General features: G+C 36.1%; 1 protein-coding gene across 6 annotated transcripts in view; it reads left to right on the forward strand.

Moving 5' to 3' along the window:
• Positions 1–907: 907 nt before the first annotated feature.
• Positions 908–25,915, forward strand: part of LOC141399242 (autophagy-related protein 101-like) — a 260,658-nt gene continuing 235,650 nt past the window's right edge. Inside the window, exons 1-2 of one of the 6 annotated variants that reach the window (XM_073977614.1) lie at positions 908–1,053; positions 1,472–1,942. In XM_073977614.1, coding sequence (XP_073833715.1) covers positions 1,739–1,942 — 204 coding nt within the window. In that variant the 5' untranslated portion in view covers positions 908–1,053; positions 1,472–1,738. Of the gene's footprint in view, positions 1,054–1,370; positions 2,142–2,199; positions 2,315–25,915 lie in introns of those variants that run through there. The other 5 variants (XM_073977615.1, XM_073977626.1, XM_073977622.1 and 2 more) reach the window with 5 other exon arrangements.

Below are 25,915 nucleotides of genomic sequence, written 5' to 3' on the forward strand. Positions count from 1 at the left end.
GGAAATGTCAATGATTTTCTTGAAAAGCAGCGAAATTTCTATTTATATCAACGGATTTCAGGTTAGGGGTTTTTATTCCGACAATATTGATAGACGAAACTATTGGTCTGTTCCAGTACTACACATTTTACTCCGATAACCGATTTTTCCTTTATGTTATCGAAAAAAATAGTAAAAATATGTAGAAATGTGCAGTACTGGAACAGACCATATCTATCAATAGTACTGTTCCAGTACTGGAAGAATCTACTAATTTTTACTATTTTTTCCGATAATATAAAGGAAAAAATGTTATCGTAGTAAAAAATAGTAGCTTCTCGCAGGTTCTGGAACAGAGCAATTATTGAATTTTTGATAGTGCCATCGATTATTATTTAAAAATGCAATATCGATATACAGTTTTGCCTTTCGATATTATCGGAATAAAAACCCCAAACCTGAAATCCATTGAAATAAATAGAAATTTTTCAAGAAAATCATTGACATTTCCGCCATTTTCATCTCCAAATTAATGGCGACGGCAACTTAACTATAATATCGATAGCAATCGATATTTTAAAACCTTATATCGAAAATATCTAATGTTGGGAATATCGATGGTCTGCCAGCTCTATCAAGGAGCTCTCTTTCTCCCTTCTTACCCATAAGTTCAAAACATTTTCATGAACATGTTTATAGTCTGGCACAAGATTAAAGACCACAAAGAAAACATTTTTCATTTCATACAACAAAAATCCAGCCATTGGAAAATTCATCGTGTCCCCATACCATTTAATTTATGCGCATCGATAAATTAGCAATTCGATGACACTTCGACGATTAATCCCCTACTTGTCGATTACTATAAACATCGATTAAAAGTCCATCTACAGATCCCCTGTTGCAATATCCAATCATTTACGAAATCATTCACGGGCAGACAACGAAGCCGACCGATTTTTTCGGCTCGCTCGCTCACGTCTGTGCAAGACAATCGGCGGCGGCGCGCCGGCTTATTTACCGACTCGCGGCTAAATTTCAGCTTAGTTAACATATAGTTTAAACATAGTCCTGGTACACACTAGAATGAATTTCATTAAAAAATTTCATGAAATTAGACGTTCTTAGATCAAATTCTCCGCTACAGAAATTTCATAAAAATACTCAGAAAGCAAAATTTCATGAAATTTTTTTCATCAGAAATCAGTCTAGTGTGGACCGGGACTATGCACATATGTATATCGCGAAATTTCATGGATTTTTGCTGAAAATTATCGGCGCGCGCCGTTTCTACCGATTTGACGACTGGCGATTTTTAGCCGATTTGAGCCGACAAAATCGGCGGCGGCTCGACTCGAAGAAAACGAGCGGCGGCGGCGCGCCGCCGTTTTTTAGCCGACTGGCTTCCTCCTCTGTTCACGGGAGAAAAGAAAAACGATAGAAATCAAGAAAGATTATTTTCAATTTTCCCCTTTGCAAAATGACTTTATAGCGAGAAAAAGACTATTTGCATTGGATTTTAAGGTGTGAAACTGAAAAAAGAGGCATACAATTTGGACAAAATAAAAATCTGCTAAATAAATAATAAAAAAAAAACAACAAAAATAAATATCAAAACAATAATAAATGCAAACTAGGAAAAAAAGTCTAGAACAACAAAAGAAGCAAAAAATAACATTGTTTGGTTGAAAGTGTCTGTGTGTGAGTGCTTGTGCAAAATATTCTCAATTTTTTGTTTAAATTATTTGCGAAAATTTTAATGGGCAATGTTAAATCTCGGAATGATACTACCCATCATCAAAGAAATAGGAAATTTACGAGGAATTTGAGTCAACCTCAACTAAAAACAACAACTAGTGCATTAATACAACCACCACCACATTCAAGTTTTGGTGAAACAACAGCACAACAACAGCAGCAACAGCAACACCATCACCAGCAGTCTTTTCAGTCTTTGAAACAGGTAACGTCACCTTTGTTTTTCATCATTTAAAAACTCTCGCCAGTGGGTTGTCAGTTTTTGTGCCGTAGAAAGGGTTGGTGACAATCCAACCCAGCAATTATTTGGTCATATCAATCATTTCGTGTGGTCAATTGTGTTTGGGGGAGACACATATTTTACATATGCATGTCCTATTTAAAGTGCTGTGCGAAATAATAATGTATGTAATTGGAGACTACTTTTATTTTGCATTTAACCATTTTTTTGTTGCTTTTAAGCTGCATTTGAAATCAGCTGATTGTAAAATTGCAAACTACGCTAACAAATAATGTGGAGGGGGAACAATAAAACAACTTAATAAAAGGCAAAGTGCTGGGCGTTTGATTGAATGTGGTAAATATACTGTGTGTTATATACATACCTATAATAACTAAGATAGCCATATGTTGCCTATTGGATTCTTATTCAAAATGAACTAAAATTATTGATTTGTTAGGATTAGGCACTCCATTCTGACCATTTTTAAATTTTTACCACATATAGGCCTTGGGTTGCTGATCACAACAACATCGACTTTTTCAGGGGAACTGCCATTCTACTATGACAGCGTGCTTAAGCGTATGCAAGAGATTAGATCAAATTCGCAGATGGTCTACACCCCCCCTCCCCCCGAAATGTTCAAAATGTTAGCTTATGTGCAGTTTAAAGGTGTTCAAGGAAAGAAAGTAGCCGGTAGCCTTTTGGTCTTATTTACAACGATATAATTTTTCGTGCTTAGGTGACCATTGGTTTGCACAATTATTTCTGTTTATATAGACCCTTTCCGATAGAAAGTGTTAAACCCTTCTGGTAGAAAGGGCGCTTCTATAGATCCTTTCGGACCAGAAATGGCGCTTCTTTAGACCCTTCTGAAAGAAAAGTGTTTCTATAAACCCTTCCTGAAAGAAATGGTGATTCGATAGACCATTTCTGAAAGAAGGGGTGCTTCTATTGACGATTTCTGAAAGTAAGGGTGCTTCTATTGACCCTTTCTGAAAGAACGGGTGCGTCTATTGACCCTTTGTGAAAGAAAGGGTGCTTCTATTGACCCTTTCTCAAACAAAGGGTGCTTCTATTGACCCTTTCTCAAACAAAGGGTGCTTCTATTGACACTTTCTGAAAGAACGGGTGCTCCTATTGACCTTTTCTCAAAGAAAGGGTACTTCTATTGACCCTTTGTCAAATAAAGGGTACTTCTATTGACCCTTTCTGAAAGAAAGCCTGCTTCTAATGACCCTTTCTCAAAGAAAGGGTGCTCCTATTGACCTTTTCTCAAAGAAAGGGTACTTCTATTGACCCTTTCTCAAATAAAGGGTGCTTCTATTGACCCTTCTGAAAGAAAGCCTGCTTCTAATGACCCTTTCTCAAAGAAAGGGTGCTGTTATTGACCTTTTCTCAAAGAAAGGGTGCTTCTATTGACCCTTTCTCAAAGAAAGGGTGCTTCTATTGACCCTTTCTCAAAGAAAGGGTGCTTCTTTTGACCCTTTCTCAAAGAAAGGGTGCTTCTATTGACCCTTTCTCAAAGAAAGGGTGCTTCTATTGACCCTTTCTCAAAGAAAGGGTGCTTCTATTGACCCTTTCTCAAAGAACGGGTGCTTCTTTCAGTAAGTGTGCTTATATTGGCCCTTTCTCAAAGAAAGGGTGCTTCTATAGACCATTTTGAAAACAAAGGTTGCTTCTATTGACCCTTTCTGAAAGAACGGATGCTTCTATTGTCCCTTTCTGAAACAAAGGGTGCTTCTATTGACCCTTTCTGAAAGAATGCCTGCTTCTATTGACCCTTTCTCAAAGAAAGGGTGCTCCTATTGACCTTTTCTCAAAGAATGGGTGCTCCTATTGACCTTTTCTCAAAGAAAGGGTGCTTCTATTGAGCCTTTCTCAAAGAAAGGGTGCTTCTTTTTCCCTTTCTCAAATAAAGGGTGCTTCTATTGACCCTTTCTGAAAGAACGGATGCTCCTATTGATCTTTTCTCAAAGAAAGGGTGATTCTACTGACCCTTTCTGAAAGAAAGCCTGCTTGTAATGACCCTTTCTCAAAGAAAGGGTGCTCATATTGACCTTTTCTCAAAGAAAGGGTGCTTCCATTGACCCTTTCTGAAAGAACGGGTGCTTCTATTGACCCTTTCTAAAAGAAAGGGTGCTTCCATTGGCCCTTTCTCAAAGAAAGGGTGCTTCTATAGACCATTTCGAAAAAAAGGTTGCTTCTATATGCCCTTTATGAAATAAAGGTTGCTTCTATAGACCCTATATGAAGTAAAGGTTGCTTCAATAGACCCTTTTGAAAGAAAGGGTGCTTCTATTCACCCTTTCTCAAAGAAGGCTGCTTCTATAGAGCCTTTCTGATAGAAAGGGTGATTCTATAGATCCTTTCTTATAGAAAGGTTGCTTCTATAGACCCTTTCTTTAGAAAGGGTGCTTCTATAGACCCTTTCTTTAGAAAGGCTGCTTCTATAGATCCTTTCGAACAGAAAGGGTGCTTCTATAGATCCTTTCGGACAGAAAGGGTGCTTCTATAGACACTTTCTGGTAGAAAGGGTGCTTCTATAGACACTTTCTGATAGAAAGGCTGCTTCTATAGACATTTTCTGATAGAAAGGGTGCTTCTATAGACACTTTCTGATAGAAACGGTGCTTCTATAGACACTTTCTGATAGAAAGTGTGCTTCTATAGACACTTTCTGATAGAAAGTGTGCTTCTATAGACACTTTCTGATAGAAAGTGTGCTTCTATAGACACTTTCTGATAGAAATGGTGCTTCTATAGGCCCTTTATGATAGAAATTGTGCTTCAAATTTTTTAGTTTCTATCCTACTTTGATACACATTCTTCTAAGAATGTAAATCCCACTTCGAAGAAGACTAAGCTGCACTACATCTCTTGCATTTTTAAATACTATTAAAACAAGCTGACTGAATCCAAATTCCCAATTATGCATTCGATCCTATTCAACAACTGCATTACAATAAAACCAAAACAAGATTTCATGGAAATGTATTCCTCTTATACATTAAAAATATATTCGTGGCCTATTTTCATCTTATCGAACGTAACAACAACGAAACTGAGATCCTCAAACCCTCGACGATGGGAAAGTATATGCATGTGTGCCACATGTGCTACGCTCGCGCTGCATTTTTGTTAATAGGTATTGATTACGACTTAACACAATTGTCTGTCTTATCTCTGATTGTCCCAAAAGCAATCCAAAAATAACACATTTGGTTACAAAACCAGCAAACCTTCCTAACAAAAATATACCTACCCACCTATTTATGGGAAGCAAAATAACAAAATATGCAAATTATGAAAACATAATTATTTAAATTAGTTAAAACTAAAACCTCTTTGTGTTGATTGAAAAAAAAAAAACTGGTTAAAATTAAAAAAGTACACACACAATTCACCTATGCAACAAACGCCAGTGTGTGGACAAAACGAAGGTGGTCAGAGTAAACCTTTTCTGTTATCTTTTGTTTTTGTTGTGATTGTGTGGAAATTTCAAAAAAGGAGGTTGAGGTGGCGATGTGGTTGGGACGATGTCGGTAACTTTGTTGACGTAGTGAATACAACGCACTGCTGCATACACATACTCAATTCAACCCTTGTTGCCATTTTTATTCTTTGTGTTCTATGACCGATATCTAGGAACTCTGGAAAAACGTCAAGAGTTTATTGGCTTCAGCAAATAACAATAACCTCCCTACTTACTTGCCGCTTTAGTTGCTTCCTTTACTGTTTATCCTACGGTAGCATTTACTTTAGTTTACTTTGTTCGGCAGCAAGGCTATGATGTGGGCTTGTTCTTTGTTGCCATTACTTCTATTTGTTTGGTTTTTTTCTCTTCCCAGCCACCAAATAACGCCATCCATCCCACCTTTTACTTTTTTCTTTCCTGTAAATTATTTATTCCAAATATGTGTTTGTTTTCGTTTTGGTTTGCCTTACTGGCGTTTTTTGCGTTATTTTGTTTTGCTTGAGCATAGAAATAATGTTTGTTCTATTTTGATTTTTTGACTCTCTTTTGTTGTGGCTTTTTTGGCACAAATCATTTGTTTACTGCGTCGTAGTTTGGGTGTCATTGAACTCATCGTTCTGCTCTGACTTTCTTCGATTAGGCCTAAATATGTGTAAGAATTTTTGGAAACAAATTTGGATATGTTATGGCTGGCGGGTGTTGATAAGAAATCTAAACAATATTGATGGAAATCTAAACTGTGTGAATAAGTGAGGGAAATAATAAGACATGAATAAAAGTATGGATAATGTGGTAAGTGTTTTTAATCAGAAAAGGTTGATTCCAAACAAAAATTCATCACTAACATTTATTAGTTTAGGCACTTGAACCTATGCCAATAAATGAACCTATGACAATAAATGCTGATAATGATGAGTAGTAGTTTCGATTTTTAAAATACATTTTGTACAATTCTCAACTGCTTTTCATGGGTAGTTTCAAATCTTAAATATTTTAAAAGATTTGTTTTAACCATAATATTATTATATTAATGTATTTTTGTAGCGATCCCTTTTATTTATACATTTTATAAATCATGATATATTAATCGAACTGTAGTTTAAAGCCCTTAGGTCGTAAGACTGGGATATTATTGTAAGATAAATAAATAAAATAATTAAATTGAATGTAGCAACTTTTTGAGATTTGAGATATTCTTATACTTTAATAGTTTATATTGAAATATAATTTTCGATTTGCCCTACAGAAAGCCGCATTTCATGCTCATATTAATTTAAACCCAGATACTAAATCAGTATATTTCAATTTAAATCAATTTTTTGTATCATCGCCAATACAAATCAAAGCCAAGGTTGTGGGGTACCAAAAACATTGGCATGTGTTTTTAGTCTAAATGTTAAATTGGTCAATTTTATAATAAAACAAAGTAAAAATGTAAAAATCCGGGTTGATTAAACAGAACACAAAGCAAAATACACACACACTAGCATAGAGTGAATGCCATATGAATAAAAAAGTCATGTAATCTTAAATTAAAAAAAAAAAATAAAGACACACACGACTTGTTTGTCGACCTTATCATGCAAATAAGCTTACAGACTGTCTTTATGACACAAGTGAAAGTAAAGAAGTGAAAAAAATATATTATATATCATCCCAGGTTAAGTTAAATATTAATTGTAGGGTTTTGAAACAGAAATAAAGCAACATTGTCCATACTCTTGGCTTACCAAGATAGGGTATCTTCTTTTTTATTTGCAAATCCGTATTCGGATATTAGCGATCATACAATGTTAAGTATTACAGAGTTATTTGATTCTATATTATACATTTCATTCAATTATAGCTAGTTCTCTGTTTCTCGCGGCGCTTAAAAAGTTTATTTCATCTTGGTGTCCTGTCCATTCCTGAATTTTTTTGATCCATGTTATTTCTCGTCTCCCTCTCGGTCGACGTCCTTCAAATTTGGTTCTTATAATAGCTTGGGGGAGATTATATTTTCTATTTCGCATAAGATATCCCAAATAAGCAGTTTTTCTAATTCAGTTTTTCTAATTTTTATAATTCTGATCATTTGACTCACGGTAGGGTATAAAACGCTTGAAAAATTTATCATCATCAAAAGATGCACTTCAATCACTAGTGCAATTCTTGGGGATTTTTATGAATAATTAGACAGCGGAATTTTATGAAACCCCCCTTTTTGGTCCGATTCATGTCAAATTTTGGGACTGGGCATATTTTTGGCTTCTGATTAAATTGCAATCAAAATATATGGCATATGCAAAATTCATAAATTTTTGCATTAGGGATACGTAAAATCGATTTCGGTTAATCGATTATTATCCGTAAAGTTTCTAAAAGTCTTAAGCTGGGTACACATTGCCAGTTTTGAATGTCGATATTTCGCAATTAACGATAACTGTCAAACCGTCCAGCAACCACAAAACATTTTGTGGTTGCATGATGAATGACAAAAATGAACGGCCACACTAGCAAGCAACAACAAAGCAGTCATTCAAAACTGACAATGTCTACCTAGCTTTATTATTCGACTATTGATTGTGCGAAAACCGGATAATCGATTATTCTTAATCGATTTTCGAAAGACGGAGTCAACTATTAAGTGGGGTTCAGACGATCAGTTTTGATTGACAGCTTTTGGTCAAATATCGATTGATTCAGTTTTGTTGTGCTGTTCGTAGCGGCCAAACAGTCATTCAAGTTGGATGACAAACCAACAGTCAAGTTGAAAAATTACTGTGTTCACATAGCTATAAAATCATATAAATAACAACTTTTATTAATAAATATGGATGACAAAAAGATTGGATGTGCATTTTTGATCATTTCGCTTTTAGACGAAGAAAATAAAGTAACAAGAAAAAGGAAATGGGTAAAAAAATGGATAGCCTCCCGAAAACAATATTCACATGTGAATATTTTAAAAGAAATTCGAGATTCTGAGCCAAACGCTGTCCACTCCAGCTCCAGAAGATTCAGATTGCTTTATTTTTTTTTCAATTCCCTTCTGTACGATGAGCGGATTACGTTTATTTTCTTCTTGGCGTCGTCAATAGAACAATCCTTCTTGTATTTCTTCATAACATTTAGTAGTTCTCCATATGCTTTTGTTTTAATGTCGCGCATCATATATTCTGGACTGGTTATGTCCCAGAGGGTCATCTTTGCATTTCGTAGCAACATAAAAATTCCTTTAAAAATTCATTTTCGTTGTCCATGTTTTTGTCTGCTATTTATACCCTCAGCCTTTAGGCTAAGGAGGGTATATACACTTTGATACGATGAAAATGTGCCTCATCGAAATAATGGTTTTAGACCCCAAGTATGTTTGGACGAAATGTGTTTTAGACAATTTGGAGTCGATCTAGCCATGTCCGTCTGTCTGTCTGTACTGCTGGCTGGAGCGCACGATAACTCTCGAACGGAAAAACCGATTCGGTTCAAATTTTGGCTTTTGTAATATTTTACCCAAACTTAGTTTAAGTTCGAAGATGGGCTATATCGGTCCACTCCTTCCGTTACCTCCCCCACAAAAGTTCGGAAAATGTGTGCGCTCGATAACTCTTGAAGGGAGTAACCGATTTGGTCCATACATTGCCCATCGTGAAATGTGTACCAGACTTAGATAAGGTTTCAATATGGACTCAATCGGTCTGCTCCTTCGGGTACCTCCCACACAAAATTTCGGAAAAGTTCAGTTTAGGGCCATCTCTCGAATCGCTTCGATTTTTGTTTTAGCAACTTGTATTCACTGCCCTCCATACGACGGTACAAGTTTCATCCGGGGCACGTCCATACTTCTTGAGAAAATAGTCTGAAAGTTGCAAAAAACCCCTATGACACCGAGTGAGGTGGTTGGAGCGCAAGATAACTCTAGAACGGATCTGCCGATTCGGTCCAAATTTTGGCCTTAGTAATATTTTGTCCAAACATAGTTTAAGTTTGAAGATAAGCCATATCGGTCCACTCCTACAGGTACCTCCCCCACAAAAGTTCGACAATTTTCGGAAAAATTTATCGTAAGGTAACTCTTGAATTGAGTGGCCGAATTGGTCTATACTTTACACATCCTAATATATCTACCAGATATAGATCAGGTTCAAATATGGACTATATTTGTCCACTCCATCCGGTACCTCCCACACAAAATTTCGGATAAGTTCACTTTAAGACCTGATATCGAATCACTTTGATTTTTGTTGAAGCAACTTGCATTCGCTGCCTCAATTACGATGGTAAAAGTTTTTTCAGGGGCAAGTCCATACTTCTTGAGCAAACAGCCCGAAGAGTGTAAAACCCTCTATGGCACCATATGTTGTGGCTGGAGATCCACTTTCATAACGGTCAATGTCGATCCATTCCTTTTAGTATCTCCTCCGCAAAACTTTTGCTCTTTTATCCTAATCAACATTTTTGTCGGTTCAAACGACCTACATTTTTAAAACCCCCTATATACACACGTATTTTGGGAACAAATTGTTTCAATATACACAGGCTGAGGGTATATCTCTGTCGGCAAAGCCGACTGATACTTTTTTACTTGTTTTATCTCTTATTTGCAATAATAATCAATCAAATTAATAGAAACACACGACTTTTTAAACAGCTGACTGTCCAACATCCACAAAAATTTTGTGGTTGCCTGATGACTGACAAAAATGAACGACCACACTGGCAAGCAACCGATTATTTGAGCAAAGCTGTCAGTCAAAACTGATCGTCTGAACGCCACTTTATTCGTAGTCAACCATAAGTTGTAGTCTATTATTATTCGTAGTGAACTATTAATTGTACTCGACTATTAATCGTGGTAGACTATTGGGTATGCTAAAACCGCGTAATTGACAGTACTTTTTTATACATATACACATCACGGATCGCATCAAACAAATTGGTCGATTATATTCGATTATAATAGGTTTTCGGCGGCTAACGAATAATCGAAAGTCGACTTTTAGAACACTCTCTAAAGCATAGTACACACGGTCCAACAATACTGACAGTCAACGTACTTTTACGGCAATTTTCTGGCAAATAAAAACTTTTTGTTAGCTAAAAATGATTGAAATACAACATTTATGGTATAATTTAGTGATTAGGAAAGTAATTATTCAACTAGACTTTGATATTAACGAAATAGACCTCGATGACTGTCAATTTTGTTGGACCGTGTGTACTATGCTTAATAATCGACTAACCGAAAATCGAGTTTTAAGTTTTTCACGAAAACCGATTATTGCATTTCACTGTGTATCCCTATTTTGTATATGCAAAATTTATGCATTTTACATATTTTCTTATGCAACAAATATTTCAATAATAGGTACAAAAATGTTTGTATGTAAAATTTTTCTGTTTAATACCCTAGACAGACGGCAGCGTTAATTTGCATTAACTGCCTTAATTCAAATTAATTCGTGCATTATCCACATTCTTAATGCACAAAATCAAAGGAAATTTAAACTGAATTTAGCAATTTCAATATGGCAATGCTGTTGAAAATCAATTGTCTTTTGTCAAATTTCCATGTTTAAGAAAATAAAAAAGAAAAGCAAATCAGCAATTTACGCGTTTCTTCAAAATAGGTAGTGGTCTTTCGCGAGTAGAATAACAGCTAATCGTTTCAAATCTCTTTTTAAAATTTTTATTTTCACAAAAAATGTCATTACCCACCATACCAATTCTATCGAAAATTATATCTTCTTCAAATATTTTTTAAAGTTTTGCAGTATTTTTATAATATTAAAAAGACTCAAAAATATCGCGAATAAATTAAATTTATTTTTGCTTCATCGTGGTGAAAAGGTCAATGGTAGAAAGTGTATTTGTTTCGCATATTTTGGCGGACTTTTGTAAAGCTTTATGAAATGGTCTGCTGGGTACAAACAAACAACACAAACAGCTGTTTCATAAATGCAGAAACTATCGTCTGTCAGGGTGAAAAATTAATTCAAATTAGGACATTTTTAATGCAAATTAACTCTGCCGTCTGTCTTGTCTTTAAAATTCTTTTCAGACAAGTCAATAAAATAGAGAAATGTATAACCACAGCCTCAACCTTCAAAATACCGAAAATCGGGAGGTATCGTTCTATGGGGGCTATATGAAGATCTAAACCGACAAATTTTAGGTGAAAAGTTGTTTAACCCCAAGGAAGACTTAATACCAAATGTCAGCTATTTTGGCGGGATATTGAGACCACAACTTTCAAAATACCAGAAATTCGGAGGTACCGTTCTATGGGGCTATATGAAGACGTGGACCTATATCGTAAAATTTCAGGTTGGAAGTTTTATACCCCCAAGGATGACTTAATACCAAATTTCAGCCATTTTGGAGGGATATTGAGACCACAACTTTCAAAATACCAGAAATTCGGAGGTACCGTTCTAAGGGGGCTATATGAAGACGTGGACCTATACCGAGAAATATCAGGAGGAAAGTTTTATATCCCCAACGAAGACTAAATACCAAATTTCAGTCATTTCGGTGGGATATTGAGGCTACAACTTTCAAACTACCGAAAATCGGGAGGTTCCGTTCTATGGGGCTATATGAAGACGTGGACCTACAGTGCTGTTCAAAACATTTGCAACTCTGATGCCTATATCACATTTAGACTATTTTTAAGGACATTTTATGTTTTGAAATATATTTATTTTTGCAATTTGATTCTTTATTGACCCTACATTCATGATATTAAAATGATAATTCAGTTCTTAACACTTATGTTACAGAAATGTGTGAAATGTCGTATTTCATAAGGAATACATTTTATGACGCCTATGTTTAATTTTGACAGACAAGTATGCCGAAAACAAGACATTTCTAATTTTTTAATAAAAACAAAAGTTATGGTCCGAAATTTGTGTCAAAGATATGAAAAATGTTTATTTCTGAAAATTGTGGATCCAACGCAGTCCAGAAATAAATATAAGAACATGACAATATTTAAAATTAAGCTGTATACGGCGTAAAAAGTACTAAAATTGCGATAAGATTGGAAGGAGGTGAACGTACAACTAGATCTACTGCAGGGGACAATCAAATAATGATGCAAATTATTTATCAGATCCCTTAGAGGTCATCGACAGACGTTAAATAAACGCTTTACATGGATAAATCTATACAAAATCCTCTGATACATACCGTAGATACCGGTGTACCAATATGGGCAAATTTTAGGAAAACAGTAATTTCCAGGAATAGTTCAAATTTTCATATAAATTTTGCCAAAAATGTTTGGAATTGATTTTGGAGCAGGCCTGCTCAAGGTGCGCACCTGAGCTGTCGGTGTGTGTCAATTTTCTCACACACACAATTTAAAAAGAGAGCTTTTGTTTTTGTTTTGAATATTTTCAAAATTAAAAATCAGTCTCTATTGAACATTCAATGAGGAAGGTTCTGTTTTCGAATTTGTCTATGAATTTATATGCGTACACTGAAAAAATGAATGAAGATACTGAATACGAATTTTTATTTGCCTAAAATTTTTACCGCAAATTAGAGTGTTTGGTTTGTCAACGCACTTTGGTTTGTCACGAACTTGATTTGCAACAAATTATAACATCAACACTCACATTTGGTCAAAATAAAATAATTATTCTACTCTATATTTTGAAATATAAAATAAAAAAAACTGTTACGATATTTCTCACAGTATACAGAGAGACAAAGGAAAATTGAAATTTGTGTATTTCAAAACCAACACAATTACAAAATGTGTTTGTATGTGTCTGAGCAGGCCTGTTTTGGAGTTATAAAATCGAGTATTTTTCGTCGACATAAATCAGTATTTGAGTTATATGTCTTGAAAAAATTTACTTGATCGCCAAGTCGAATGATAATCGAATTTGTCCCCTTATACAAAAAAGTTGACCCAAAACGAAGATGTTGTTTTATATTGACCTCGAGGTATTTTTATGGACTGAGATGGTACTAGAGGCATGAGGTCGAGATATTTATTGAATTTAAAAACTAACCAGACATATAATATATCGAAATCGCACCACGTACACACCACAGATGTCGCATAAGAGGGTTTTTGCATAATACCGTATGTATAACCAAGTAAAACTAGCAAGTTTTTGCAAATATTTTTTGTGTTCTTAACGGACCCGATCAGCTTAAGTGATCTGAATTAAAATAAAAGGCTCCGGGACCCTAAAATGGACTCTACACTATTAAATATCTAATAAACTTTTGTATTTAATAATTATCCTTAGAGACAGGATTCAAAAGGATATATTAATTTATTAAGTTACCTGGGTACCTTTATGATGTGTCTAGATAATAAATGAAAGGTTAAGCTCACAATACATTATCAAAACACAAATCATATCTTCAGATTTTGAATCAAATTTTCTAAGTTGCAAATGTTTTGAGCAGGACCAAAAGTGAGTCCGAGCTTTGTTTTGTGAATTTTTCTAAAATAAGTGCAATTATTGCCAATTATTTTTTAAATCTTTAAAAAGGGGTCAATAAACAATCAACTTACAAAAATATTTGCATTTCAAATCCATATATTACCTCAGAACTATATAAAAAGTGAAGTAGTCATTCCAGTTGCAAATGTTTTGAGCAGCACTGTATATCGTGAAATTTCAGGTAGGAAGTTTTATACCCCCAAGGATGACTTAATACTAAATTTCAGCCTTTTCGGAGGTATATTGAGGCCACAACCTTCAAAATACCAGAAATCCGGAGGTACCGTTCTAAGGGGGCTATATGAAGGCGTGGACCTATACTGAGAAATTTCAAGTGGAATGTTTTATACCCCCAACGAAGACTAAATACCAAATTTCAGTCATTTCGGTCGGATATTGAGGCTACAACTTTCAAACTACCGAAAATCGGGAGGTACCGTTCTATGGGGCTATATGAAGACGTGGACCTATATCGTGAAATTTCAGGTTGGAAGTTTTATACCCTCAACGAAGCCTAAATACCAAATTTCAGTCTTTTCGGTGGGATATTGAGGCTACAACTTTCAAAATACCGAAAATCGAGAGGTACCGTTCTATGGGGGCTATATGAAGACGTGGACTTATACTGACAAATCCTTGTATATATTTTTGCATATGCTCATTTTATGCAAATATGTAAAAATATGTCAAAATATGCACGATATGCAAAATATTCGAAAATTTCTGGGCCTAATTCGTTTTATTTTGTGATAAATTGAGTTTCTGTCTAATAGATTTTCTCTACGACCATCCTAACCATATACATATGCATTTGCGTAGGATTCCGCGGTCTATGAATAATTTATAAGAGTTTCATTGGTTTCAGAAACTCCCTATTACATAATTTTTGAGCCAAAGGATTTCGTTTTTGTATCCGGTATTCTATATATCTGATAAAATTTTGCCTCACCGAAATAATGGTTTTAGACCATAAGTATGTCTAGACCAGTGTCGCCTAGATTTACCATCAATGTTTTGGTATATGTGTATGTATGGGTGAAATAAACCAACACTGTGGCCAAGATTATATCTGATACAAACTCTAGTGTTTCAGGATCCAGGTTGCATAATATATGATCGAATTTTGTTTCACCCCGAGTAATTCTGTTGACTTTAAAAACTGCCTCCACTTGAATGAACCACAATTTAGGATTGTGTTTCCAAAACGGGGTAATTTTTGATGGCAGCTGTTGCTGAAATTTTTTGAGGCAAAATTTGAGCTGATTAAGGAATTGGTTCGTTGTTATTGACTCCATCACCAACGCTAAGGTTTGCGTTTGCAGAATTTTCTTCGCGAGACATCGTATTCAATGTACGGGGTCACCAAAAAGAATTTTAACGAATATTTATTGTTGAAACAAAATTACGAGTGAAAGTTCTGATGAGACTGAAAAAAATATTTTTAGAAAACAAAAAGTGTGTATAATATTTTCAACAAATGAAAACTTAAAATTCAATGGTTGCTTCGCCGCACCACCGTGGTGCAATGGTATGCACACCCGCCTTGCACACATAAGATCGTGGGTTCGATTCCCCGGCCAGGCAACATCAAAACACTTTTCAACGGTGGCAAAATACCCCTCAGTAATGTTGGCGACATTTCCTGAGTATTTCAGCCATGTAAAACTTCTCAACAAAAGTGGTGTCTTAGACACGCCGTTCGGAATCGGCGATAAACTGTAGGTCCCATATCATTGAGCTAATATCAATCGGGGTGCACTCATTGATATGCGAGAAGTCTCCCTTGTCCCTTATGGGATGTTTGTGGAACAATTAAAAATGTGCAGATCCGTTCGACAGTTATCTTGCGCTCCAACCACTAAACACGGTGTCATAGGGGCTCTTTGCAACTTTTAGGCTATTTTCTCAGGAAGTATGGACTTGCCCCTGATGAAACTTGTACCGTCGTATGGGGGGCAGTGAATACAAGTTGTAGCAACAAAAATCAAAGCGATTCGAGAGCAGGTCCTAAACTGAACTTTTCCGAAATTTTGTCTGGGAGGTACCCGAAGGCGTGGACCGTTAGAATAAATGCTTTAAAAAATCCACGCTTGAAGTTCTGATAGTCCCTCAAAACTATTATAAAAATGTACTTGTTTGAAGATTTATAGCCCCTCCAATATTTTTCTTAAAAATTTTACAGTTGTGGCTCTGATAGTCTGTTTAATATATTCTTAAAAAGACCCATGCTCATGGCTCTGTTTGATCGACCCTCACTTAAGGTAATTCTTTTTGTTATTATGCGCAATTTCTAATGGAATATTCTACACTGAATAAAAAATGTTATTTCTGCCAAAATACTTATTTAGCATTTTGTACACAGTGTGTTATACTTATACCCAATCATCAGCCAGAGGTCTATATTTAGATTATTTGGTATAAACGGGACTGCAACATTGTTATCGTCATTTATTTGTTTATTATTAGCGAACTTATCAAATGTTTGAATAATTTTTTTTTCGGTGCATATAAATATTTAGAACAAGGTCGTTGGACTTATGGCCATTACCATTCGCTCACACAACGTATTTGAGAAAAGTGTTTCAAGTTGGTATTTGTTATCTGTGTGTGAAAATTAGAGCGATTTTGCCAGAATAACACTTAATAACAAAAATTGAGAAATTTTTACAACAATTTTAGAATAACAATAAATTACACTGTGACACAAAATGGAGGTGAAAATCTTGGGCAGAGATAATTCATTTTGGGGATGGAAGCCCTTGGTGAATATATTAAGAATCCGCCGTGAGTCGAACTTCCGAGTTATGGCGTGATGAAGTTTCTGCTGAAGACCCTGTAAGGCTTCTAAAATTAGCGTTATATCTTTGTTAACTGTTGTTTTACCTTATTTTCATGTCTTCAGTCAAAAAACAAAATATAGTCTTTTTCTAAACAAAACCCGGGTAAATGCACAAAGGGACCATGAAAACGAGACAAAATCGATTAGCTGTCAATGAGAGCCGTACCTAAAATTTTCTGAGCGACATTTTTGCAGAACATTTCGAAGCTGAAAAACGTCATCTTGTGGTACTTAAAGTAAGGGACGAAAAGGACATTGAAGGAAGCAAGTTAGAAGGTCGAAATGCTCTCATAAATAAGCTAAAACAACAGTTAACAAATATATAAGGCTAATTTCAGATGCCTTACATCGGAAGTTCGACTCACGGCGGATGTATCCTTCCGGATTCTTAATATACTCACCAAGGGCTTTCATCCCCAAAAGGAATTATCTCTGCCCCAAAATTTCTGTTCACAGTGTTATTAATTTATCAATTTGATCTATACTTTTTTATTTTTTATCGAGTATGTATAATTTCAAAGACCACCATTAATAGTGTTTTTTTTTCATTTTATAGGTATGACATTACATCAAAAATTTTATTTCGATTTATATGCCACGTGTTATATTACTACGTACTCTAATTCCTATAACCCACTGACTTATTGTAAGTTTAAAATAAGTCGTGTGTTGGTGTCTGTGCTTTTCAATGAAGTCATTGGAACAAATATGCAAATTAATTTAAAATTTGTTTTGGTAAACGCCTGCCTTATAAATCTTACGTACACATGAATGTTCGTTTGTACATCTTAACCGAATTCTTAAACAAATCAACAATTTATGCCGCTGAATCGGTTACACATTGTTTTTGTTTACGAGAGAATGTCAGATATAGAGTTCAATAAACTCTAATGTGTTTTAGATGAATACGGATGAATAACGTTTTTTTTTTAAAGCCTAAAAATGTTCATTCATAAAGATTCACTCAAGTAGAAATGGGTAATATCCTCGAAAAGTATTTGAATATTTTGTTCATACATAACGTTTAAAATGCATTACGTATTTTCTTCCGCAATTTGGGATAAATTTATTTTATTGGTAATGATGATGTGTCAGATGGGATGAAAGAATTCCTTCTGGGGTAGATATATAATTATGAAACGAGAACAAAATGGTGTAATTCATTTTGAAAATCCCTCAAAAAATATTCTTGTAAAATCCACGCCTGTGAGTGTGTGAACAAATCGAGATGTACATGAGACAGAATGAAGTTCGAAAATTCTACCAAAGAGTGAAACATCAAATTGACGGCTTCGGAACTGGCACATCCTCCTGTAGAGACCAGCAAGTTAATCTGGTAACTGATACAGATAGTGTGCTAAGGATATGGAAAGAGCATTTTTCCAAACTGTTGGTGTCCAATAGTAGCGAAGTCGACGAAGATACCACAGATCCAATCCCAGAAGATGGTATTGAATGTATACCACCCGGCCAAGATGATGTAAAGACAGCAATAAACCGGCTGAAGAATAAAAAGACAGCAGGAGCTGATGGTGTACACGCTGATAAGGTGTATGCATCAGCTAGTTAGCTCCATCTGGCAGGAAGTACGCGTACCCGACGATTGGAGCCTGAGCATCCTGTGCCCCGTCCATAAGGAAGAAGATTAGACTTTATACTCCAACTATAGGGGCATAAGTCTTCTCCCTATCGCCTACAAGTTAGTGTCAGGGATATTGTGCGAACGACTAAAGCCCATGGTCAACGAAATAATTGGACCATACCAATGCGGCTTTAGACCTGGCAAGTCCACCATTGACCAGATATTTACCCTTCGGCAAATCCTGGGGAAGACGCAAGAGATGCAGATCGACACCTACCACCTTTTTGTCGATTATAAAGCAGCCTTCGACAGCCCGCTACGTTCAAAGATATTCCAAGCCATGTCAGAATTTGGTATCCCCGCAAAGCTCATTCGGCTTTGTAAACTGACTCTAACTGACACAAGATCTTCAGTTAAAATAGGAAAGAACCTCCCCGAAGAGTTTTGTACCAAAAGAGGTTTTAGGCAAGGAGACAGCCTTTCGTGTGATCTTTTCAACATCCTGCTAGAAAAGGTTATACGAGAGGCAAACGTCAAAAGAAGTGGCACAATCTACACCAATAGCCACATGTTACTTGCTTATGCTGATGACATAGACATCATGGGACGATCAGTAAAGGAAGTAACTGATACCTTTAGGAAGGTCGAAGCAGAATCTGCGAAAGTGGGTCTGGCTTTAAACGGCGAGAAGACCAATTTGATAGTGTCAACGCGCAATGCGTCCATTGAGATCAGGCCAACTGTTGAAATTGGTTCCTATAATTTTGAGGTAGTAAAAGACTTCGTATACCTCGGCACCACCGTAAACACAACAAACGACATCAGGTGTGAAATAAAAAGAAGAACTGTATTGGCCAACAGATGCTACTTTGGCTTAAGTAAGCAGTTCAAAAACAAAGCCACATCTCGTCAAACAAAAAAACGCTCTACAAAACACTGATACTACCAGTGCTGATGTATGGCTCCGAAGCCTGGGTACTTGTGCAAGCAGATAAGGCAGTACTAGGCGTGTTTGAGAGAAAAATTCTTCGAAAGATCTATGGACCGATCTGCGTTGACGGTGAATATCGACGATGAACCACGAGCTGTATCGGCTATACAACGACATCAATATAGTTAAACGTATCGAGATGCAGCGATTGCGTTGGCTAGGCCATATAATAAGAATGAGCGATGATGAACCCGCTAAAAAGGCGTATAAATTCGAGCCACATGACGGTGCACGCAGAATTGGCAGGCCAAAAAATAGATGGCGCAAACAAATGGATGAAGAGATGACAAGACGCCCTATTCCAAAAAGCGAAGCACTAAACAGAGAGAATTGGAGATCTTTTCTTAATTCGGTCTATGGAACAAATGTTCTGTAATGGGCCAGCTAAGTAAATTCACGCCTGTGGCATTGAAAGTCCCTCAAAAATATTGCTGTAAAATCCACGCCTGTGGCTTTGTAAGTCCCTTAAAATATTCTAGTAAAATCTAGGCCTGTGGCTTTAAAAGTCCCTCAAAAAAATTCCTGTAAAATCCACGCCTTTGGCTTTGAAAGTCTCTCAAAAATATTCTGGTAAAATAACGCCTGGGGGTTTTAATTGATTTTTTTGTGAGATGATTAGGTCGGATATTTCACTATGGAGTCTACATTTTCCGACAATTGGACCAAAGTTACCCTCCTTTCAAATGTTGGTATTAAAATCGTCGGCCATATGCTCTTTCAAGGGACTTTTTTCCTGTTCTTCTTTGTCTTCAATCGGATTTCATCATCTCAAATATTATTCCCGAGTGGAATGTTTTCTCTATTTTAAAATATTTACTTTCTAATCTAAAATCAGACACTATCTTAATGAACAAATAAATATTGTTGTAATAATAAGTTCTATTTGTAATAGCTCAAGTGCTGTTGTTGTTGTTGACAATGAACTTAAAAACCAGACACAAAGTCGACCCAGTAGGTGATCGCCGATAATGGCAATGGTAACGAAAAGCCTAGGCGGCGGTGGGTGCAACGTTCGGGGCAGAACATCAGAGCACTGCACGTGGCTTTTTTTTTTTTTCAAAGAACTTAACCTACTCTAACATTTCTATTTCCTTTGGAAACAACAACAAAAAAGAAAAACACAATATTGCTATTATCACGTTGCTTTATACAGAAAAGCTGAAGTGAATTAATAATCCGACGCAATATGAACCAGTTTTATTGTATTGTCTTCCTTCATTCACGTTCTCCTCGAGTATTCTGCTCTATTCAGTTCAGTTTGTTGTTTTTTTCAATTATTAGAGAACATTGGGGCAGCAAAAATCAACACAGTGTTCCACAGTTTTTTGACTTTTGCATGCTTTATTTTGCTGCCCCCTCATGAGAAGAACTAGGGGGGAAATGTTGTTGCGCGCTTTTTTCAATCTTTCTTTATTTATCTTACAATGCTGCCGAAGCTTGCGGTTTAATCATTCTTCATCCAAATGAGATATAAACACAACTCATACTACTCCTCTTATTTTGCTGCCATTAAAATTCGGCATGAGGTCATGTCCTCTCCCACACACAGACATGAGCATCATGAACATTTCAATATAAATGTGTGTCGAGTCAAATGTTAATGTAAAACATTAACAATTTAATAGAATTAATTTATCGAACAACCCGGTCGCAGTTGATATAATTGCCGCTCATAAAAGCAAATTTAATGACAATTCATTTATGGTGTTAGAACTTTTTATTGTTATTCACATTAGGAAAAATTGGCATAGAACTTTTAAATAATTGTATACTATAACACTGGGTGGAGGATGTGTTGTTATACACTTGTAACATATGGAAATGTAGATCGCACATCAAAAGGCGTAACTCATCTACTTACTTAGTTGACCACTATCGAGCGTTGATTCCATAATGCGAACTAAGAAACGTTTGCCAGCCGCGCCGAAATTTTACTATATTTAATTTGAATTTTTCATCTTGGTATTTCCCTTCCGTTTGAATTGTTATATATTGTTACCGACAATAGCAGTGTCATACCGAAAGTGATTTTTTGGGGTCTCGGGACAGGTCAAGTAATTCATAACTTAAAATACTACACCTATAGTAAGTAGTATAGTAATAAAAGAATTAATTGTGGATTTTTCAGGAATATTCTTTAAGTGTGAATTATTTGAAGAAGAATTAAAGTGGGACTAGAAATCCCAATGGCCTAAAAATAACAAGTAGATATTTCACTGGTAGATATCTGTGAGTGCCCTCTTTCAGCCCAAATGTATTTGATAACCTCCAAGTTGTTTGTACAATTTGGAGTCGATTTATGCCTGTCCTGGCTGGCTGCCTGGTGTGTCGATAACTTTCGAACGGCTCAAGCGAATTGGTCCATACTTTGCATCTCGCAATATTCTATCCAATATGGCTATATTGGTCCACTCCTTCTGGTACCTCCACCACAAAAGTTCAAAGCTCTCGAAGAGTGTAGCCAATTTGGTCCACACTTTGTATATTGTAATATTTCTACCAGAAATATACCAGGTTCGAATATGGCCCTTATCGGTCCACCAAATGCGGGTTACTGACAAATTTCGAATTGTTTTGAGTTTTTTTTGCAACAGTTTGTCCTCACAGTTCCTATTAATACATTGCATTTTTATACCCTCAGCATTTATGCTAACGAGGGTATATACACTTTCATATGGGCAAAATGTGCCTTATCGAAAAAGTGGTTTTAGACCCCAAGTATGTTTGGACGAAATGTGTTTCAGACAATTTGGAGTCGATTGAGCAATGTCCGTCCGTCTGTCTGTCTGGCTGGCTGGAACGCACGATAACTCTCGAACGGATCAATCGATTCGATCCAAAATTTGGCTTTCGTAATATTTTGTTCAAACTGAGTTTAAGTTCTGCGCAATTGAAATCGCTCCAAAGAGTACAGAACAAAGCTCTTAAAATTGTTTACAATTTGCCAAGGCTTTACCCAACTTTGCAGTTATATAGCAATGTAACCAAAAACATATTGCCATTGTATGGTACTTATAAATTACAACTGATAACATATATATATAAAGCAATTAATAATATTGGCCCACGTTCCATTCATTTTGACGTCAATCAAACTATGATCAACACCAGGAATAGAGCAAATCTAAGAGTAAAAAGATGCAGACTGGAAACATCGAAACAAAGAATAGAGCACACTGGGTGCATAGAATTTAACCATATACCCGACAACATTAAAAATCTTTCAAGAATTTCTTCATTTAAACGAGAAATAAAGTTATACTTGTTAAGAAATATCGAAATACTTCTGATGTAAATTTTTCTTATTTCCTTAAATTTTCATACCAGTTTCATGTGAATTGTTTCCATATTCAAAATTTTAAATGAGATAATACAGAATCCGTTCTTTATGAATTTTTGTACTTTTAGTAAGCCCCTATAAAGCTTCAAGGCGCTGGGGCAACAAATAACTTTTGTAATGAATTAAAACTGAAATAAATGAATTCAAAAAAAAAAAAAAAAAAAAAAAAAAGTTCGAAGTCCTTCCGGTACCTCCCCCACAAAAGTTCGAAAATGTTCGGAAAATTTGTACGTACGATAACTTTTGAAGGGAGTAACCGATTTGGTCCATACTTTGAAAATCGTGAAATGTCTACCAGGCTTAGTTTCCAATATGGTCTCAATCGGGCCACTCCTTCGGGTACCTCCCACACAAAATTTGGTATAAGTTCAGTTTATGACCATCTCTCGAATCGCTTTGCTTTTTGTTTTAGCTACTTGTATTCACTGCCCCCTATACGACGGTACAAGTTTCATCAGGCGCAAGTCCACACTTCCTGAGAAAATAGCCCAAAGTTGCAAAAAAAAACCCTGTGACACCGTGTGATGTGGCTGGAGCGCAAGATAAATCTCTAATAGATCTGCCGATTCGGTCCAAAAATTGGGCTTAGTAATATTTTGTCCAAACATAGTATAAGTTCGAAGATAACCTATATCGGTCCACTCCTTCAGGTACCTCCCCCACAAAAGTTCAAAAATATTCGGAAAAATTGTTCGTACGGTAACTCTTGTAGCGAGTGGCCGAATTGGTCCATACTTTAACATCCTAATATATCTACCAGATATAGATCAGGACTATATTTGTCCATTCCATCCGGTACCTCCCGCACAAAATGTCGGATAAGTTCACTTTAAGACGTGCAATCGAATCACATTGATTTTTGTTGAAGCAACTTGCATTCGCTGCCTCATTTACGATGGTAAAATTTCTTTCAGGGGCAAGTCCATACTTCTTCAGCAAACAGCCGAAGGGTGTAAAAACCCCCTACGGCACCATATGTAGTGGCTGGAGATCCACTTCCATAATGGTCAATGTCGATCCATTCCTTTAAGTATCTCCTCCGCAAAAACTTTTGATCTTTAATCCTAATCAACATTTTTGTCGGTTCATACATCCAAAATTTTTAAAACCCCCTTAAATACATACGTTTTTTGGGAAAAAATTGTTTCAATATACACAGGCTGAGGGAAGGTATATCTCTGTCAGCAAAGCTGACTGATACTTTTTTACTTGTTTTCGGGGTAAATTAATATTTCCTAAGATAATGCTCCAAAATATCTTGCCTGCTCCATATAAAATGACTGATGAGCACAAACATAAATGCGAGCTAATATCTCCCGAACTGATTAACCTCTACCTTTCTGAAATTCCATCACTCTAGATGGCGTAGAATCGTAATGTATGCGGATGATTGGCGATCTTGGCACTGGGTCGATCTTGGCATATGTGACAGGTTAAATATCTGAACATCTTAAGGGGCGCTTCGCAAATTTTCTTGGGCTCAAACATTGATAAATTAAAAAATGTGCATTTTCACAATGCCAAAACTGTCTGAAGTATCGCTCCAATGCTTTTTAGATGACTAGAGGATTCTTAAGTATTGTTACGGAATTAGATTTAACTAATCTCCGTGTAGACGTTGTTTTATTCCCCGATACGATTTGTACCAAATAAAACAGGGTTCGTTTTAGATTACGTTTCTACAATGCTTTATTTACTTTATTACACTTATTCAGAACCGACTTTATTTACAAAGCACACAGCAAGTCTCTAGTTAGCACGCAGCTCTTATTTAACCGATCTGTTCAGTTCAACGCTTAAAACACAACTCACCCGTCATTGCCAGTTCCCCTGTATTTATATCCCAAAGTCTCCCTGTTCGAGAGTCCTCTAGAAAATGTCTGGCAACTCCTCGAATATGTACAACGAACACACAGACGCACATTCGCACTAAGCGAACAACCAGACTCACATACATGGGGGATGATCAATGACGTAATTACAACAACAAATAAATGCAAGAAAAGAAGTAACAAACTAAACAATAATTACATGACTATGGCAAAACAAAATAAAAACACATTAATGAAAGGCAAAGTAACATTTAGAATAATGAAGAGAGTTCTACATGGTAGTTGTTGTTGCTTAAATAAAGTAACTGCGTAATAAAAACTTTACGTTACAATTCAAATTTTTAAATTAACGGAAATTAAACTAAATTAACTTAAACCTATCAGTTACATTCGTAACAGTATTTTCTTGGCTGACAATAGCTACAATATTCAAAATTCAAGTTAAATATGAAATATGGAGCCAAGAAATAAAATTTGCAAATTTTCAAAAAAAAATAAAGAAAAGAACTGCAAGTCAAAATGTCGATACTCGATTTTCATTGTCGACGTATGGTCGGTCTAGTGGACTTTTTGCTCGGTACAATCTCAGGAAACAGAAATCCATTAAAATTTTTTTTCTTCTACATAGCTGACGACAAAATAAAATTCTTCTATCTGAGGAATATGAAAATATTCACCGCTTAATCTACTGCCACACCTTTCACCAACTTCATGGTTGAAATGGGTTCATCTGGACATATTGGTCGATGGTGTTCTGATTGCGACCACTATAGGGTAGTTAGATATTGAGTTCGTTCGATAGCATATTTATATCGTTTGCAAAGCCACTAGACGACAGCCCCAAGCGCTGCTGCTGACAAAGAAATCTATTCTTCGACAAACTGAAAAGTAGGAACAAGGTCCTCAAGTCCCTAGCCGGCAGCACTCTGGGTGTAGATAAAGAAACCTTGTTGACCACATATAACGCGATAGATCGGTCTGTGGTAAGCTATGCGGCGCCAGTCTGGTCCCCGAGATTATGTGATACGAATTAGAAAAAGATTCAAACTTGCCAGAATGCCGCCCTGAGAACAGCAACAGGGTGCCTCCTCAAATCTTCTGGGGGACCATCTATATGAGGAGGCAAAGATTCTTCCAGTAAAGCAACACAATGAGATGCTTTCGTTGCAGTACCTGCTTGGATGTTACGGTGTGAGCCATCCCAATCACTATCTTGTGGGTAGGCCCGACACATTCAGTCATGCTCTAGAGGGAGAGGTCCAACGATACAGGAGAGAACCCCTAGATCAACAAGCATATCAAGGAGGTTTAAATAGTATTCACATGAATGCAGTTGCCAAGGCCTTAAGCAATTATAGTGTGAATAAAGTCCTCGAAATACATCCCCCATCTATTGCAGCTAAGGAGTATCAGCTGCCACGACAAACTAGAGTAGTTTTGGCTCAA

The sequence above is a fragment of the Musca autumnalis genome, unplaced genomic scaffold (genome assembly GCF_047663935.1).
Source record: "Musca autumnalis isolate F117 unplaced genomic scaffold, ASM4766393v1 scaffold_3, whole genome shotgun sequence".
NCBI lineage: Eukaryota > Metazoa > Arthropoda > Insecta > Diptera > Muscidae > Musca > Musca autumnalis.